The 16,422-nt window shown below is 46.2% G+C and overlaps 1 protein-coding gene across 7 annotated transcripts in view; it reads left to right on the top strand.

The window, feature by feature from the left end:
• Positions 1-16,422, top strand: part of LOC124115607 (nucleoprotein TPR-like) — an 82,678-nt gene that overhangs the window by 22,490 nt on the left and 43,766 nt on the right. For all 7 annotated transcript variants that reach the window (XM_048399467.1, XM_048399466.1, XM_048399465.1 and 4 more), the window contains exons 20-30: positions 504-569; positions 1,230-1,465; positions 2,285-2,363; positions 3,967-4,110; positions 10,421-10,594; positions 11,589-11,729; positions 12,443-12,553; positions 12,646-12,712; positions 13,800-13,919; positions 14,615-14,709; positions 15,223-15,277. In XM_048399467.1, coding sequence (XP_048255424.1) covers positions 504-569; positions 1,230-1,465; positions 2,285-2,363; positions 3,967-4,110; positions 10,421-10,594; positions 11,589-11,729; positions 12,443-12,553; positions 12,646-12,712; positions 13,800-13,919; positions 14,615-14,709; positions 15,223-15,277 — 1,288 coding nt within the window. The remainder of the gene's footprint in view (positions 1-503; positions 570-1,229; positions 1,466-2,284; positions 2,364-3,966; positions 4,111-10,420; positions 10,595-11,588; positions 11,730-12,442; positions 12,554-12,645; positions 12,713-13,799; positions 13,920-14,614; positions 14,710-15,222; positions 15,278-16,422) is intronic.

The following is a 16,422-nucleotide window of genomic DNA, read 5'->3' as shown; positions in this document are numbered from 1 at the left end:
AACTGTAGGCCAGTGGAAAAACTGTAGGCCCAAACAGCTGAAGCAGGGAGACATACTCTTGCAATGTAAATTACAAAACACAACCAGTCAACCAGAAACTTTTACTGCCATCACACCGAGTTCCCAGAGACTCTTTGGTGATAGACGAAGCCTACCTTTGTCAGGACATTATCAGCTTGTTAAACATATTTGCAATAACATGTCACACACCATTTGAAAGGTCTAATCCTTCTGTTTATAAAAATGAAAGTTATGTCTATCACATTACTTAAATAATGCTTAATAGATAATTACTGAAATTAGCTGCAGGCCATGAGGGCATGCTGACATTTAAGACTATCAGTCCAAGAACAAATCTGTCGGCCTCGGGCCTACGGGCCGGTGTCAATTTCTAACAGTGATGTACGATCAACCACTCATTGCCAAGCCCTTGGCTGTATTGTCTGTGATGTTGGTGGTGTGGTGCTGACAGTACATCACCTGAGTTCTGGTCACTGTTACAGGTGGAGTCGGTTGTGCGCCAGAGAGACATGTACAGGGTCCTGCTTCAACAGGGGGGATCCATGCAGGTGAGTTACACACCCACTGACATCTGACATCTCATTAAAGTCAGATCTTAGTTCTCGCTACCGCTAAACAAAGATCTGAGGACATCCCATTACAGGTCACGTCAGACCGACCTTGCACAAACTTTGACCGACCAATGGAATGACCAATCAGAAGGCAGCTTTCTCGTGCTTTACGGCACTAATTTCAAATTGGCGACTACGCTTCGAAACATATTTTGACAAATTCTCGATTACAAATTTGAAACCTGAACAAAAGAACATTCTGGAATGGCTAATAGATGGTCTAGATTGTATGGATACAGTCGTTAAACCCGTAACTATTGTTCGGAGTTAAAGTTTGGGGGCTGCATGATCAGAAATCACATTCCGAGTGTCACTTTCATAATCTAGGAAGCGATGCTCTGATTGGTCGGATGAAAGGTCGTTCTGACGTGACCCCTAATGGGATGTCCTCAGATCTTTGTTTAGCCGTAGCGAGAACTGAGGTCTGATTTTAATGAGATTGCTGACATCTGATGCAAGCTGCAACATAGATATGAAAATCACTATAGCTGGAAGTTTGGTAGGAGAGAACATGCTGCTTCCATTTTTTACCTGCCTAACATGAAACTTTTTTTGATAACAATATATTGTTTGAGACAACTGTCTTGCCTTTCCAAGATGCCTATCCCTCCCATGATGGCGTCCACACCCCTCCCTGCTGGGGGCAGGGACATGCACACCCCTGGTCGACACCCACCCCCAGGGATGAGAGGCCCTGCGTCAGGACACACCCCCCATGTGGGACCAGGCTCTCTGCAGCAGATGGAGAAGTCTGTGTCGGAGTCTAGGACAGCCATGAAGGAAATGCAGTCCGAGTTCACCACTTATAAGAAGGAAAGATCACAAAATGAAAGGTATTTCTACATGTTTTGTGTTCATGTGTACCATTGGAAAAATTGAATGTGGCTGTGACGTAGTCAAGTTAAGTGGTCACTTGTCACACTGAAAGCCCAGCTTCAATTCTCCAGATAGGTACAGTGTGAAGCCCCTTACTGGGGCCTCACGTCATCATATTGCTGAGATATCGCTTAAAGCGGCATAAAACTACTCTCACTCATCTCCTGAAGTTGCATGACAACAACACAGCTTCAGTATCTAACTACCCTCTCCCCCTGGATGCTTAATCCATTTCGTTGACAAACTTCTGTGGAAAAAGGATTCATTATGTTAACAGTAAAGCTGTCTGCCTGGTCTTGGGTTGTGCTCAGCTGTTTTTGTGTAACCTTCTGTACTGCAATTTTAAACAAAGTGGAAGAAATATGAATTTTTGATAGGCGTTAATTAGAAGTTGAAGGATGACGGAGTAGACACAATTTATAAATAACAGCTTCTTTATTTACTGTAAATAGTGAAGTTGATATCCATAAATTGTTTCTACTTTGTAGGAAGAAATAACCTGACAATTTCTATAGGATGTATACAGATAGGGGAGCACAAGGAGTTGTCACCTCGTTTCTTGACATCAGTTTTAAGGGCTGTGAATAGCGTTGTGGTGTTGCTGAGAGAAGTATGAACAAGCCTAATTACATTAACACTGTGCTGTGCCATGGTAAATCCAAGTGGGATTTTGTGAGTAGCTTTTGTAAATACAGCACTTCCATTATAACCGTCACTTTGACGTCTCTATGTACAAGGGTTTTAGTTCCTGGTTGAACTGTGATGGGTTGTTGCAGGATGATCAGCGAGCAGCTGGACAAGGCCAGACAGGAACTCTCCGAGATGAAGGTGCAGAATGCCAAGCTGGCTTCACAGGTGAGATGTCAAGTGATCATTAAAGTACTCATGGAAATGAAAAAAAACTGTTTTGCTGGATTTAATAATCGACACAAAGCATTACGTAGATGCAAATACGAAATAACAAAACAACTGGAAAAGTACTAGTCTGGATTTGCTAGTTTTATCTCATTGCTCAATACAAAATGTACTTTACAGGAGGTAATTTGTAAGCACTTTCAACATTCAAAAATAAAACTAAGTCCAAATTGACATGGCAGAAACAGGCTATAGGCATTATGCAAATTAGCCTTGGGAAAAAAAGTTATCAAAGCAACAATAAAAATAACAGCTATGTTTATGTACATAATAATAATGACATGTAAGTTGTTGTTTGAGAAGGGAATATGTTACTCTTACGTTCTGATATTTTGACGATGATTCACTATCCCACAATGTCACTCACAAATCACTAACCACTGACAAAATCACATGCACGTGGGTTTCAAGCACCTGTTTTCACCTGTCGTCAAGGTGTCATAGGTCATGGACATTCACCTTGATCTACTAACACCTGGTTATGCTCAGTTTCACAATAGTCTGTTTTGTTCATATTTTTACACACTTTTACGTGTAAAAAGACATAAAAACCTTTGATACGCTGTATTTGTGCCAAGGCCCAATTAGTACTAATTGAGTTGTTTGAATATTTATATATTTTGTATATTAACTGCATTTATTTAAAATCTGAGATCGAAAAAAGTTTTTTTTCATTTCCGTGAGTACTTTAGTACTTCTGATTGCCAGTCTTCTGGCAGAACTTGCCTGTACAATACCTTCGCTTCAACCAAGTGGGGCTCAGGTGGTTGCAGTGTGTGACTGTGTACTCTGACCCTGTGGTAACATGGATGATAAGGCAGTCCCCAACTTGCTGTGATAGGAAACAACATTCACTGACCTTCCTTCAAATAGTAGCCATACTTTAACGAAAACAACAGGTACTGGCAGTGCAACCACTGTAGGAATAACTGACACATTGTAACGTAGTTATTTATGACTGGGGCTGACTAAAAAGATCCTTAGTCAGAATTATTGTCGATGGGAAGTAATTCCTTCATAAATGTGACACCACTCACCAGTGGTGTGAAATATGTTGATTTCTTTCAGGACTTTCTCAGTTTCCTGCACATTTGCTTATGGAATCTTCTCCAATATTTATTGATGATTGATATTTAGATGTATATTGATAGCCAGTGCTAAATGTGACCATACTTACAAGATGTCACTATGAAAAAATGAACTGGGTTTGGTGGGAGCTGTCCGGGCCACTCAATACGCGTGACAGAAGCTAATTCATTTGGCTGAGCTGCAGCAAGCATGTTGCACATGTTCACATGTCACCTGCATTGATATCGAAAGCAGGTCAGTGCGGATGCAGGGGTATTCGAGGATAATGCCTCTATGTTGTTGGGTTTTTTCAAATCTTTTTATTTATTACTATCACTATTAATACAGGTCTGTCACAAGGAATGAATTTAGGAAGTAAATGCTCTGAGTGACTCCAGAGAAGAATAACGTTTAATTTTGAGACATGTCTGTCTTCAAGTCTATAACATGCTGTGATTGATTGTCTATCTCCCAGCTTGACTTCTCTGCTGAGAGATACAAGGTCCTTCAAGGCAACATCGACGGCTACAGGAAGGAGATCGGAGCGTTGCGGGACAAGAATCAACAGTACTCAACATCTGTTGTGAAACACGAACAGACAATCAACATGCTGAGAGAGGTATGTGTCGTCAAGCAGTAGTGCTCAAATACACCCCGCAACATGGCACTCTAATTGGGGGGTATTCTGTCATTGCATGCTTTTCTTTGTATCCTCGGTTAAAAAAGGTTAGGGTTTGTTTAGATTTAATTATGTCATAAATTCTGCAACGGGGCGGGGGATATAGCCACGTTAGTGGCAAACTCTTGTTATTTTTATTATTTGAGTAAGTAGGTCATTGTTTGATTATTCAATTCGAGAAGAATATTTGTTCTTTCAACTAGATCACAGACATTTCTTTACAGAAACAATTGTTCCACTTGAACTGCATTTAACTAAGACAAATACTCCAATTTTTTAACTTATCCTGCATTACTCCGTATTGCATTTACTGCTGTCTTTGACAGAGAGACGAACTGTGTGAGATCCAGCTGCTGAAGAAAGTTGTCCCAACCAGCCCAGGAGGCAGCGCCCTCTCACAGTCGGCACGTGACCCGGAAGTCATGACGTCACACCAAAAGACATAACTGCTTTGTCACCTCCACGGACGGACGTACTTTGTATCCCTTGTGGAAATTAAAGCTTATTATTTGTTTTTTATATTTTGCGTGTTTCTACATTCATTATATGCTGCTACATTGTTACCTGTTATGGGCCGTGACCTTAGGGTCTTCCCATTCGTAAATTGTAACGTTTATCGCTCGTCTGTGGCTCACGTCACAGTAATTTACGGGCGCAATGTTGTTCCCGCCATTTTGTTTTCTTTCCCGCCATTTTGGCCATTCACCACGTGGCCACGTAATGTCGTGCTCTGCGTTTTGAATTCTCTCTTTGCCTTGGGTAATACATTACATTTATGTATGTTGTTTTGGTGTGCTTAAAGCCTTGCCTTTTCGCTACCTCTCAGCGTAATTGTTTCGTCTCATAAACTTCAATATAATACGAAGTTTTTAAGTTACATTATGTCTGCCGTACTCTGTGGTTTTGCCACATGGTTACGTGTTTGCTTAAGGCTTTGCCTTTTCGCTCCCTTTTAGTGTACTTGTTTATCTCATAAACTTTAATAAAATATACTGTTTTTGAGTTACTTTATGCTTCCCATACTTTGTGATTGGCCACATGGTTATGTGTTTGCTTGAAGCTATGCTTTTTCGCTACCTTTTAGCGTCATTGTTTGATCTCATAAACTTCATTGAAATACAAAGTTTCTGAATCACATTATCCTTCCCGCACTTTTTGGCTTTGCCACATAGTTATGTTTTGCTTAAATTCCAGATTTTCTGCCTCGCTGCACTTGTTGCCGCGGGAACAAATCTGGTCGGGACCGCCCCTTTCTGCCGTGATTGTACGACGCCCTGTACTTTCACAAGGCAGTGCCGATGTTGCAGTCATTCGTCGCTGTGATCCTTCAGCTCATGTGAGTATCCAGGACACACCTCGCTCAACGTGCTCGTCGACCCCCACCTACGTTGACGGCAGCAGCGCTCAGCGGAGCTTCACGGCGGCTCCCAACGTAGAGTCTGCCGCCCATGGCACGACATACGACCGTTCACGGTCTCCTACTCCACTGGCGGCTCCAGCGCTCCCAACGTAGAGTCTGCCTCCCCTGGCACGACATAAGACCGTTCACGGTCTCCAACACCGTCAACGCTGATGTCTCCGGAGCCCCTGGCGCCTCTGATGTCCCGGCGCTCCCGATGACTCGGCGCCTCTGGCGCTCCCGGCGCCTCCGATGTCTCGGCGCTCCCGGCGCTCCCGGGTAGGCTCCGATGACTCGGCGCCTCTGATGTCTCGGCGCTCCCGGCGCCTCCGATGTCTCGGCGCCTCCGATGACTCGGCGCCTCCAGATTCTGTATCAGATTCAACGACGACATCCACTTACAAAGAGTTTACTTCGTCGACATCGCAGACATCAACGCTGTTCTACCCTACCCTAGCGCCAGCGTTCCTGAAAGAGACTCTTCCTCGGCGCTCCCCTGGTTTTCCACGACGCCCATGGGGTTCCATGTTTTATCGCAAAACTCGGGTACACCACTTGATCGTCTCTCACACAGTTCATTGAGGATTGTCTGTGTGTGGAGTTTGCACCTCAGTTCCGACTCCAAGGCGGTTTTCTCGGCTACTGCGCAGAGTGATTTACATGTCACGTGTCAAGTACTCGGACTGTCAACAACTCCGACCGGATTTAGGTCAACTTACCATGGCAAGGGGTGCCATGTATTTCTACAGATTGGTTTCCATGTCTACCTGTACGTTTGGTGATACCACTCAACCAGGCGCCTGTCGCAGTCCATCCATGCACGGATGTTGGAAACAATAGACCTCTACCAACACGGCTGTCACGAGGAACCTTGTTTCATCAACCCTTCGCTATAAGAACGATAGCGCCTATAGGCGTTCAAGGGATGGAAAAGATCGCCCTCCTTCGTCCGGTTTGATCTTTTCGACTACGACACCTTCCTATCTTCCGCCTTGACTACCGGACACAGTGTCGATTTGATACTTAAAGTCCCTCGGCCGTCACACTGACCCCTGTTGCATACCTGCCTCGTATCGTGTTGTCGTCCTCCATCGTCACCTCGATATAAGAACAGGAGTACTTATACGCCGCTTCAGGGATGAAAACGATCTCATTACTTCGTGCAATGGCCATATTGCCTCGACTTCCTACTACCCGGTTACGTCGATGCCCCGGCGGTCGATTGTGAAGCTGGTTTACTTTGTCTACTTGAGGTTGGCTCGCAGGCGATCACACCTTTTTCCGAATCGTACTGACGGTACGCAATCGCAGACCCCTGTTGCTGACTACCTCCCCTGCCACCTTGTCAGTGGCTAGTGGCCCACACCAGCCCACATTGTGACCACCTGTGATCCAGAGATCAACACCATTGGCACAGCAACAGCCTCGAGATATAGGCTTATCCAGGACGTCACTTGCTGACAGTGCATTCTCGGTCACGCCCTGTTGATCGTGTCCACTGACGACGTCACCGTAGTGTGGTGTTTGCGGACCCAGAGTACTCGCCCCTCTCCCGGCGCTATAAACTCGACCGGCGCCCCCGAGAATCACCATCTTCGGCGTTCCAGGCGTCTCAAGCTCTCCGACGCCTCACGCTCTCCGGCGCCTCGGGCCAGACTATGTCAAACGGTCGACACCCCAACCCTAGATCTGTTTGCCTCATATCTGAATGTGGCCAGCTGTCGTCTTCCATTCCACCTGTGCCGGATACGACCGCTGTGGCAGTCGAAGCCTTCCATCGTTCCTGAGAAGGATTACGTGCGTACGCTTTTCCGACTCCGGTTCTCCCTCCCACGGTTCTTCAGAGATCCAGGCCACTCGACCCCTGCCATTGACTTTGGTCTCGCCTTATTGGTCAGCCAGAAGTTGGGTTATCGACCTCCGAAACATAGCCAGAGACAACCCCTGGAACTTCCGGTGTGGTCCAACCTTCTGCTCCATCCACACGGTCTGTTGCCACACCCTCATACCCGCATGTTATCGTCTGCACTCCTGACACACATGCGGAAAGCCAAGGGCTATTCGGCTAGAGCGACCAAGGCTATTGCTTCAGCCCACCGTCCATCTACAGGGGGACTGTATGCTGATAAATGATGTTTGTTCCAGGCATTTTGTTCTGACAAACATCAGGATCCGATGACAGCGTCACCGCAGATCCTGGATCAGTTCCTTCTGTACTTGCGTAGCACCCGTCGGTTGAAGGGCTTACCACCCCCACATACCTGGTCGCCATCTACTCCGTTCTGGCCATCCCGGACGATCGGAGAAAGACGAAAATTCCCGACCTACGGGCCTGGCTGAGCTCGTTCAGTCGTGAAGACCTGAAGGCCAAGTTCGGACCGCCTGCGTTGGATCTGAATGTGGTCTTCAACGCCCTTCGAACCACTCCCCTCGTCTTCCTTCTACGACCTAAGTAGAAGATGGGTGTTTCTACTGGTTTTGACTACCGCCGCTCGAGTCCATGTACAGCACGCCCTCGACGTCTCCCGTGCCCGGTTCGAATGCGGTACCCAGGGCGCCGTTCATCATGGACCGTACTGGGACGTCAGCGTAAAGACTCAACTCCCAGGACAGCCTGATAGATCATTCCTTGTCCCCTCCCCCCTCGTCCAGTGTGGGTGCCGAGGATGAGGATGAGCGTCATTATGCCCAGTAAGGGCACTGAAGGTTATTCTACGATCTAAAGACTGCCGCAAGTCTAGTCTTTTTCTGCCGGTCTCCCCTTCGTCGCAGTCGTTGGTCAGCCGGAATACTTTTCCCTGTGGCTCCGGGCGGTCATCCTTAAAGCTTATGAGCCGCCGGATTGGACCCTCCCCCCAAAGGCTATCACCTGAATTAAAATGAGATCAGGGCGATCGTATTTACACTGGTTCTTCACGGTATACTGTTCCATCCAGTCGTTCAGGGAAGCCTGTTCGTGGCGATGGGACACCGCCTTCACCAACCACTACTTCCGTGATGTAGCCTTGAAAGTTGTCGCCGGCGTTCACAGTTTTGGTCCCTGGTTGTAGCCCAACAGGTCATCTATCTCCGACGCCACTGATTCTCCGATACCCTGAGCGGGGCCCGTCGACCTCTCTGGTGTTTATCACCCCAGACGAGACGGCTCTCTTGCGTTCCGCATTCGCTCTTAGGTCAGTTTTAGTTTTGGGTTACCCGACTCATTCTATTGCTGTCACCTATCCGGGTTTTACTTTTTGCATCAACTCTCGTTTCCTGACGACAGGAATGGTAGTTGATTTGGACGCCGACGCCAACGCCGCTGCTTCTCTGATACCTGAGCGGTGCCCGTCGACCTCACCGGTGTTCCTTGCCTCCAGCCTAGAAGGCTCTCCTGCGTTTCGCATTCGCTCTTGGGATTGGTCGTAGATTTTGCCGCCGACGCCGCTGATTCTTCGATTCCCCGAGCGGGGCCCGTCGAACTCTCTGGTGTTTTTCGCCTCAGATTAGAGGGCTCTCCTGCGTTTCGCTTTCGCTCTTCGGTATATATATTTTGGCTACACGCCTCATTGTATTTCGGTTACCTATTCGGGCATTTCGTTTTTGCATCGACTCTTGTTTCCTGAAGACAGGAATGGTCGTAGATGTTACGGTCATCACTTGTATGCGGTGCGGATTCATCGGACCTTGACGAGGGTTTCATATGGTTCACATCTGCAAGTATGCCCACCGGCCATGCCGTCTGATAAAGATGCAATACGGAGTAATGCAGGATAAGTTAAAAAATTTAGTAAAATCTAAATATTTTTTACATTTGTATACTTATCCTGCATTACGAAGTCTAAGTGCCCTCCCTTTCGCTACGCTACCTCCCCACAAAGTTTCAGATGTTATGTTTAAAGCAGTTATGTCTTTTGGTGTGACGTCATGACTTCCGGGTCACGTGCCGACTGTGAGAGGGCGCTGCCTCCTGGGCTGGTTGGGACAACTTTCTTCAGCAGCTGGATCTCACACAGTTCGTCTCTCTGTCAAAGACAGCAGTAAATGCAATACGGAGTAATGCAGGATAAGTATACAAATGTAAAAAATATTTAGATTTTACTAATATTTAGATGAGAAACAGCGTTTTCTTGTAAATACAATTTATTTAAAGGGAGACAAGTGAAATGTTGTACAAATCTTCCCTAGTCTAAGGTCCCCGGAAACTTGATGCTTGTCATGGGCGTTGACTCATGGTCAAGTGAGCAAGTACTGGTTTGTCAAGTCTTAGTGTCCTCGGATGGGATGAAGATGGAATATTGCTAAAAGTGGCACTCACTCGCTCACTCACTCACTCTTTTCTTTTTATCCCCCAGGTATGTAATACGGGGTGATATAGTTATCAATGTGTCTGTCCGACCGTAATTATTTTTGTCCGGATCATGTCTCTAAAACTGAAAGGTGTTTTTTCATGAACCTTTGCACACACAAAAAACAATTGTTAACTGCTGTCTTTTGCTCTTTAGGGATTTTTAGAATTTCTATATTTCCGATTCCATGGCAACACGTATGACTTCGACTTTGTTCATATTTTTGTATACCTGACCTAGAATTACAAAGTTCCAAATCCAAATCCATGGTATTGTTGTGAAAGCTCAATGACTACTCTTGTATACAGACAGACAGATTAGACAGAAGTTCTCTCATCAAGTTGGACTTACTGTAACCGTCAGATGATTCGTTCTTTTAAAATTGTGTTTGTGTGGCGAGGGGGGATTTTCATCTTCTTGTTTTGGAAATTGTCATTTTCAGTTCTGACAATCAGATTGTATGGTCTAGTAGACACCAATCTATCCAAGATTAAATGTGTTTATGTTCCTTTGTTGACGACAGGACTTGATGTCTGCCCAAGAGAACGGAACAAGACTAGAAGTCCAGAATGACAACCAACGTGCTGAGTTAAATCTGGTGAAGAACTCGGAGCAGGGATTGATGCAGGAGCTAGAGAGTGTCCGGCGGGAGCACATGTCTCAGAACATGCTCCTTAGCAGTCTGCAGGCCATACAGGTAAGTCATACACAATAGAGCCAGGCCATACAGGTGTCATACACCCTAGAGCCAGGCCATACAGGTACGTCATACACCCTAGAGCCAGGCCATACAGGTACGTCATACACCCTAGAGCCAGTCCACACAGGTACGTCATACACCCTAGAGCCAGGCCATACAGGTACGTCATACACCCTAGATCCAGGCCATACAGGTACGTCATACACCCTAGATCCAGGCCATACAGGTACGTCATACACCCTAGAGCCAGGCCATACAGGTACGTCATGCACCCTAGAGCCAGGCCATACAGGTACGTCATACACCCTAGAGCCAGGCCATACAGGTGTCATACACCCTAGAGCCAGGCCATACAGGTACGTCATACACCCTAGAGCCAGGCCACACAGGTACGTCATACACCCTAGAGCCAGGCCATACAGGTACGTCATACACCCTAGAGCCAGGCCATACAGGTGTCATACACCCTAGAGCCAGGCCATACAGGTGTCATACACCCTAGAGCCAGGCCATACAGGTACGTCATGCACCCTAGAGCCAGGCCATACAGGTACGTCATACACCCTAGAGCCAGGCCATACAGGTACGTCATACACCTTAGAGCCAGGCCATACAGGTGTCATACACCCTAGAGCCAGGCCATACAGGTACGTCATACACCCTAGATCCAGGCCATACAGGTGTCATGCACCCTAGAGCCAGGCCATACAGGTACGTCATACACACTAGAGCCAGGCCAACAGGTACGTCATACACAGTAGAGCCATGCCATACAGGTGTCATACACCCTAGAGCCAGGCCATACAGGTACGTCATACACCCTAGAGCCAGGCCATACAGGTACGTCATACACCCTAGAGCCAGGCCAAAAACCTATGCCATACAGAAATATTTGCTCACATTGACCACAGGAGCACGTTTAGGAGAAAGGCTTCAGTAAAGCTGTGTAAATCTTTGTTCAGGCAATGCATAGTATCCTGTTGGTTTTCAGAACAATCTTGAGCGTGCAGAGTATGAAACCAAAACTCGGCTGAACAACCAGATCAGTGCGTACGAGCGGGAAGTGAACTCATTGAAGCGGAGGATGGACGTTCAGGCCGAGGAACACCGGTCGCTGACCCGCAACTGGGAGGTGAGGCAAGACAGGGCCACTGCCACTTGCTGGCTTTGTATGGGACAAACTTATTTGTGAATGGACAGTAATACCAACACGTTTTAGAAACGCAACTGAAAACCTATCATAAGTGTTGGATTGAGATGTGATTATTCCCTGAGCTGGAACCTGAGAGATCCACACCCAGAACTGTTTGTTCTTGACCTTGGTGCATTATTTGTGATGTCAAGGTCAGACCTTTCAGCGTAATGACATCACTTAGGTTTTTCGAAATAACTTCATAAAAGGTTCAAACCAATCAGAAGCCATAATTCATTGCAGTAGAATAGATGTCTTACAGTGTACAATTAGGCTAAAACAAAAAATAGTCTTGTTTCTCCGGCACCGCCTGCATCATCATAAAGTTCGCCCACGTTTCATTTTTATTTCCATTTAAATTTATTTTTTTTAAATCCTTAAATATTCAAGTCCAACGGTAGTCAAATACTGTATTCCAGTATTTTACTTATCAAGGATTACATTTATGTAGGGAGGCCCTTTGCCAGGTTGATTGTACACATTTGTTTATTGATTACACAACTGTTTATTGGTTATATACAAGTTTGAACAACCAAAAAAAACACCACCTGCCCACACTATATTTTCAAAGACCATTGCCTGAGAACCATTTCTTTTACTTTTGGGGTAATATTCTCAGTTCCCACTCGGTTAATGAGAACTGTGTGTTGCAGAGCCTGGTGAAGAATGTGCAGATAGAACTGGAGCGTGAGAAAGCAATGGCCCAGGACAACAAGACCAAGTTGTCCGACACCAACAAGAACGTGCTGGACCTCAAGCAGGAGGTGAGGCATCAGGGGGAGTTTTATCTCACGATTTATTAAGCTAAATAATTTACATTCAATCAGAAGTTTACATTTAATAAAATGTTTTTCAGCTCTCTGCAACAGAAGCGAAACTGGCTGCGGCTGAGGGCAAACTGACCCGACTCGGAGAACCCAGAAGTAAGTTGTAATCTTCTTCCAGTCATTCCTTGTTCAGCAATCAGTGGGAGCACGGGTAGCTCAGCGGTCTAGGCTGCTGCATGATGCAAACATCCAATAATCATGGGTTTGGATTTTGGATTCACCAAAACATGACCGTTATGCTAGGTTTGTCAGCACCTGTGCTTGACGGTCTCACTGCTCAACAGACCTTTGTGACTCTCCCACATCAAGATGACAGTTGTTACACAACTGAAATACTGTTCAATTACTGTGACACCCAACTCACTCACTCATTCACCATGTTCACCACAGTTAGCATTCAAACTAATGGCCGGGGGCACGGGTGGCCCAGTCGTCTAAGGCGCCGCGATTCGCTGTGCAGAGTTGCATCCCCTGGACACGCCAGAAACCTATGATTGTGGGTTCGAATTCCGGTTCACCACGATTATGTTTCCAGCTTTGTCAGCACCATACCCGTGCTCTTGGGTTTCACCGAAATGGTATACGTCTAAGACCTGCATCACTTCAGGCTTTCCTCCCACATTCAGCAGACACGCCGAGATATAACTGGAATAATGTTAAAACAGGCGTTACAAACAACTCACTCACTCACTCACTCACTCAAACTAATGGCTGCCATGTCACCTCTGTTTCCAGATATGTACTGATAATGACTTGGATCAGTTGGGTCTTTCCTCAATATTAGACATCACCTTTATCCTGTGGATATCTGATGTATCCCCCATAGCAGCATCTTAGCACTGTCTGTCTCCGTAGCCATGTGAATAGAGATCTGACGGGTCACTGGTTTGATCCCAGACCGCATCAAGCCAAACAATGTTCAAAGATGGTACTTGTTGTTACACTGCTTGGTGCTCCAGATCAAGGGGCTAAAACAGGGACTGATCGGCTCGGAGTCAGTGTCTGTGTCTCAGTTGCGTATCCATGTTAGAACTACAGAAGGGCTTCTCAGTGGACTAGCACTATAACATGGCTTTAGTCTTGACTAATATACACAGGCATGCACGTTGCTATAAAAGTGCAATAATCTTGAACACAATTTAAACTCATTTCACCTCACCTGCTGACACTGTCCATGTTGCAGGTACTGAACGTCTGCAGATGTCAGCATCTGCTGCGTCTGCTGCTGTGGTGCAGACAGATTCTTCTGAACAGGTCAAGGACCTGAGGTCAGAGGTCACCCAACTCCAGCAACAGGTAAAATGTGAGTATCTTCAGAATTGTTTTTAAAATTTCGGGGTCCAAAATAAACATTGACCTTTTACAGATGTAAATGTTTCTTTCCCACCGGAGGTAAGACCATACTTCACTAAATTACAAACTAAATATACCATGTTTATAACAAACTGATGGATTTTGCATCCCGGGCATTTGCTGTAAATATGCTTATAATGAACTAGGGTTACAAGAAACTAAAATAAGTGGTACCTTTAAGTTTGTTTTTCATAGTTTACTGTATATTGTTTGATGCAAGAATTGGGGGCACGGGTGGCCCAGTCGTCTAAGGCGCCGCGATTCGTTGAGCAGAGTTGCGTCTCTTGGGCATGCCAGAATCCTATGATTGTGGGTTCGAATCCCGTTTCGCCCCGATTATGTTTCTAGGTTTGTCAGCACCATACCAATGCTCATGGGTTTCATCGAAGTGGTAAACGCCTGACACCTGCATCACTTCGGGCTTTCCTCCCACATTAAGCTGACACGCCGTGATAAAACTTGAATACTGTTAAAAGCGGCATTAACCCCAACTCACTCACTCACTGATGCAAGAATTTTCTTGATTTAATTGTACTCTAATTGATCAGAGGATGGCTTTATTTGGCTAAGTGTCTCTAGCTGTGTTCTACACTGCCTGTCAAGGTACATGAGATTAAAGATATTATTCTACACCACCATGTGCAGCTCTGAAGAACCAGCTGGAGACGGCAAAGAAGCACGCCCAGCAGTACAAGGCCATCTCGGACAGCGTGGAGGAAACACTGAAGGAACAGAACAAGGTAAGACCCTCGCCTGCTGGGCCACCCTCCACACACCCAGGTTATTTCTGTCAGTAGTTGGTGTAGAGGTCTCCTGTGGGGATAACATGACTGCAAGTGAGACCCTAGCCCGCTGGGCCACCCTCCACACACCCAGGTTATTTCTGTCAGTAGTTGGTGTAGAGGTGTCCTGTGGGGATAACATGACTGCAAGGTGAGACCCTCTCCCGCTGTGCCACCCTCCTAACACTTAGCTGATATCTGTCAGTAACGTGTCCAAGTCGGTATACTCGTCACCAACAGAATAGTTGGGGAAATTTCCCTGAGCTCTGTAATCAATGCCATCCTATCAAAAGTATACTGGCTTGGACGCATGTGTCCTGTGCACATTGTGTGAGTCCAAGGCGTGGATCCTGATCACTTGATCCGTATATCTCACGGACCTATGTCTCACGGATGTATGTCCAACAGGCGTGTGTCCTCAGAATGCCATTTAAGTGTAAGAGTATTGGTGACTTTTATTCCTGATTTCAGACAAGCAAGGAGTTCCAGCAAGCCCTGGAACAGAGAAGCCAGGACTTGAAACAATGTAGGTTGCCATGTTTCTCTCACCACAAGTGTGTCTATTAAGTTTGTTGTGTGTTAAAGGTGGTAAAATATGTTGGACAGATTGAAATGTGAATCAGTGGTCACAATGGCAGCTGGATATGAGTGAGATTATCCTGAGTGCCAGGTTCAATGATGGAAGATGATTGTCTGGTAGTGAGTCCAGGGCGTGGATCCTGATCACTTGATCCGTATATCTCACGGACCTATGTCTCACGGATGTATGTCCAACAGGCGTATGTCTCACAAACTCATGTCTTACGGACGTATGTCTCACAGACTCATGTCTTACGGACGTATGTCTCACAGACTCATGTCTCACAGACTCATGTCTCACGGACGTATGCCTCACGGACGTATGTCTCACAGACTCATGTCTCACAGACTCATGTCTCACAGACTCATGTCTCACAGACGTATGGCTCACGGACGTATGTCTCACAGACTCATGTCTTACGGACGTATGTCTCACAGACTCATGTCTCACAGACTCATGTCTCACAGACTCATGTCTCACAGACTCATGTCTCACGGACGTATGTCTCACAGACTCATGTCTCACAGACTCATGTCTCACGGACGTATGGCTCACGGACGTATGTCTCACAGACTCATGTCTCACAGACTCATGTCTCACAGACTCATGTCTCACGGACGTATGTCTCACGGACGTATGTCTCACGGACTCATGTCTCACGGACGTATGGCTCACGGACGTATGTCTCACAGACTCATGTCTTACGGACGTATGTCTCACAGACTCATGTCTCACAGACTCATGTCTCACAGACTCATGTCTCACGGACGTATGTCTCACAGACGTATGGCTCACGGACGTATGTCTCACAGACTCATGTCTTACGGACGTATGTCTCACAGACTCTTGTCTCAAGGACGTATGGCTTATGGACGTATGTCTCACAGACTCATGTCTTATGGACGTATGTCTCACAGACTCGTGTCTCACGGACGTATGGCTTACGGACGTATGTCACAGACTTTTGTCTCACAGGCATATAGCTCACAGACTCATGTCTCACGGACGTATGTCTCACGGACGTATGTCTCACAGACTCGTGTCTCACGGACGTATGTCTTACGGACGTATGTCTCACGGACGTATGTCTC

The sequence above is a fragment of the Haliotis rufescens genome, unplaced genomic scaffold (assembly GCF_023055435.1).
Source record: "Haliotis rufescens isolate VD_foot unplaced genomic scaffold, xgHalRufe1.0.p SCAF_2, whole genome shotgun sequence".
Lineage (NCBI taxonomy): Eukaryota > Metazoa > Mollusca > Gastropoda > Lepetellida > Haliotidae > Haliotis > Haliotis rufescens.
The sequence above is the reverse complement of the archived record's forward strand: the minus strand, read 5'-3'. Positions and strand labels throughout refer to the sequence as shown.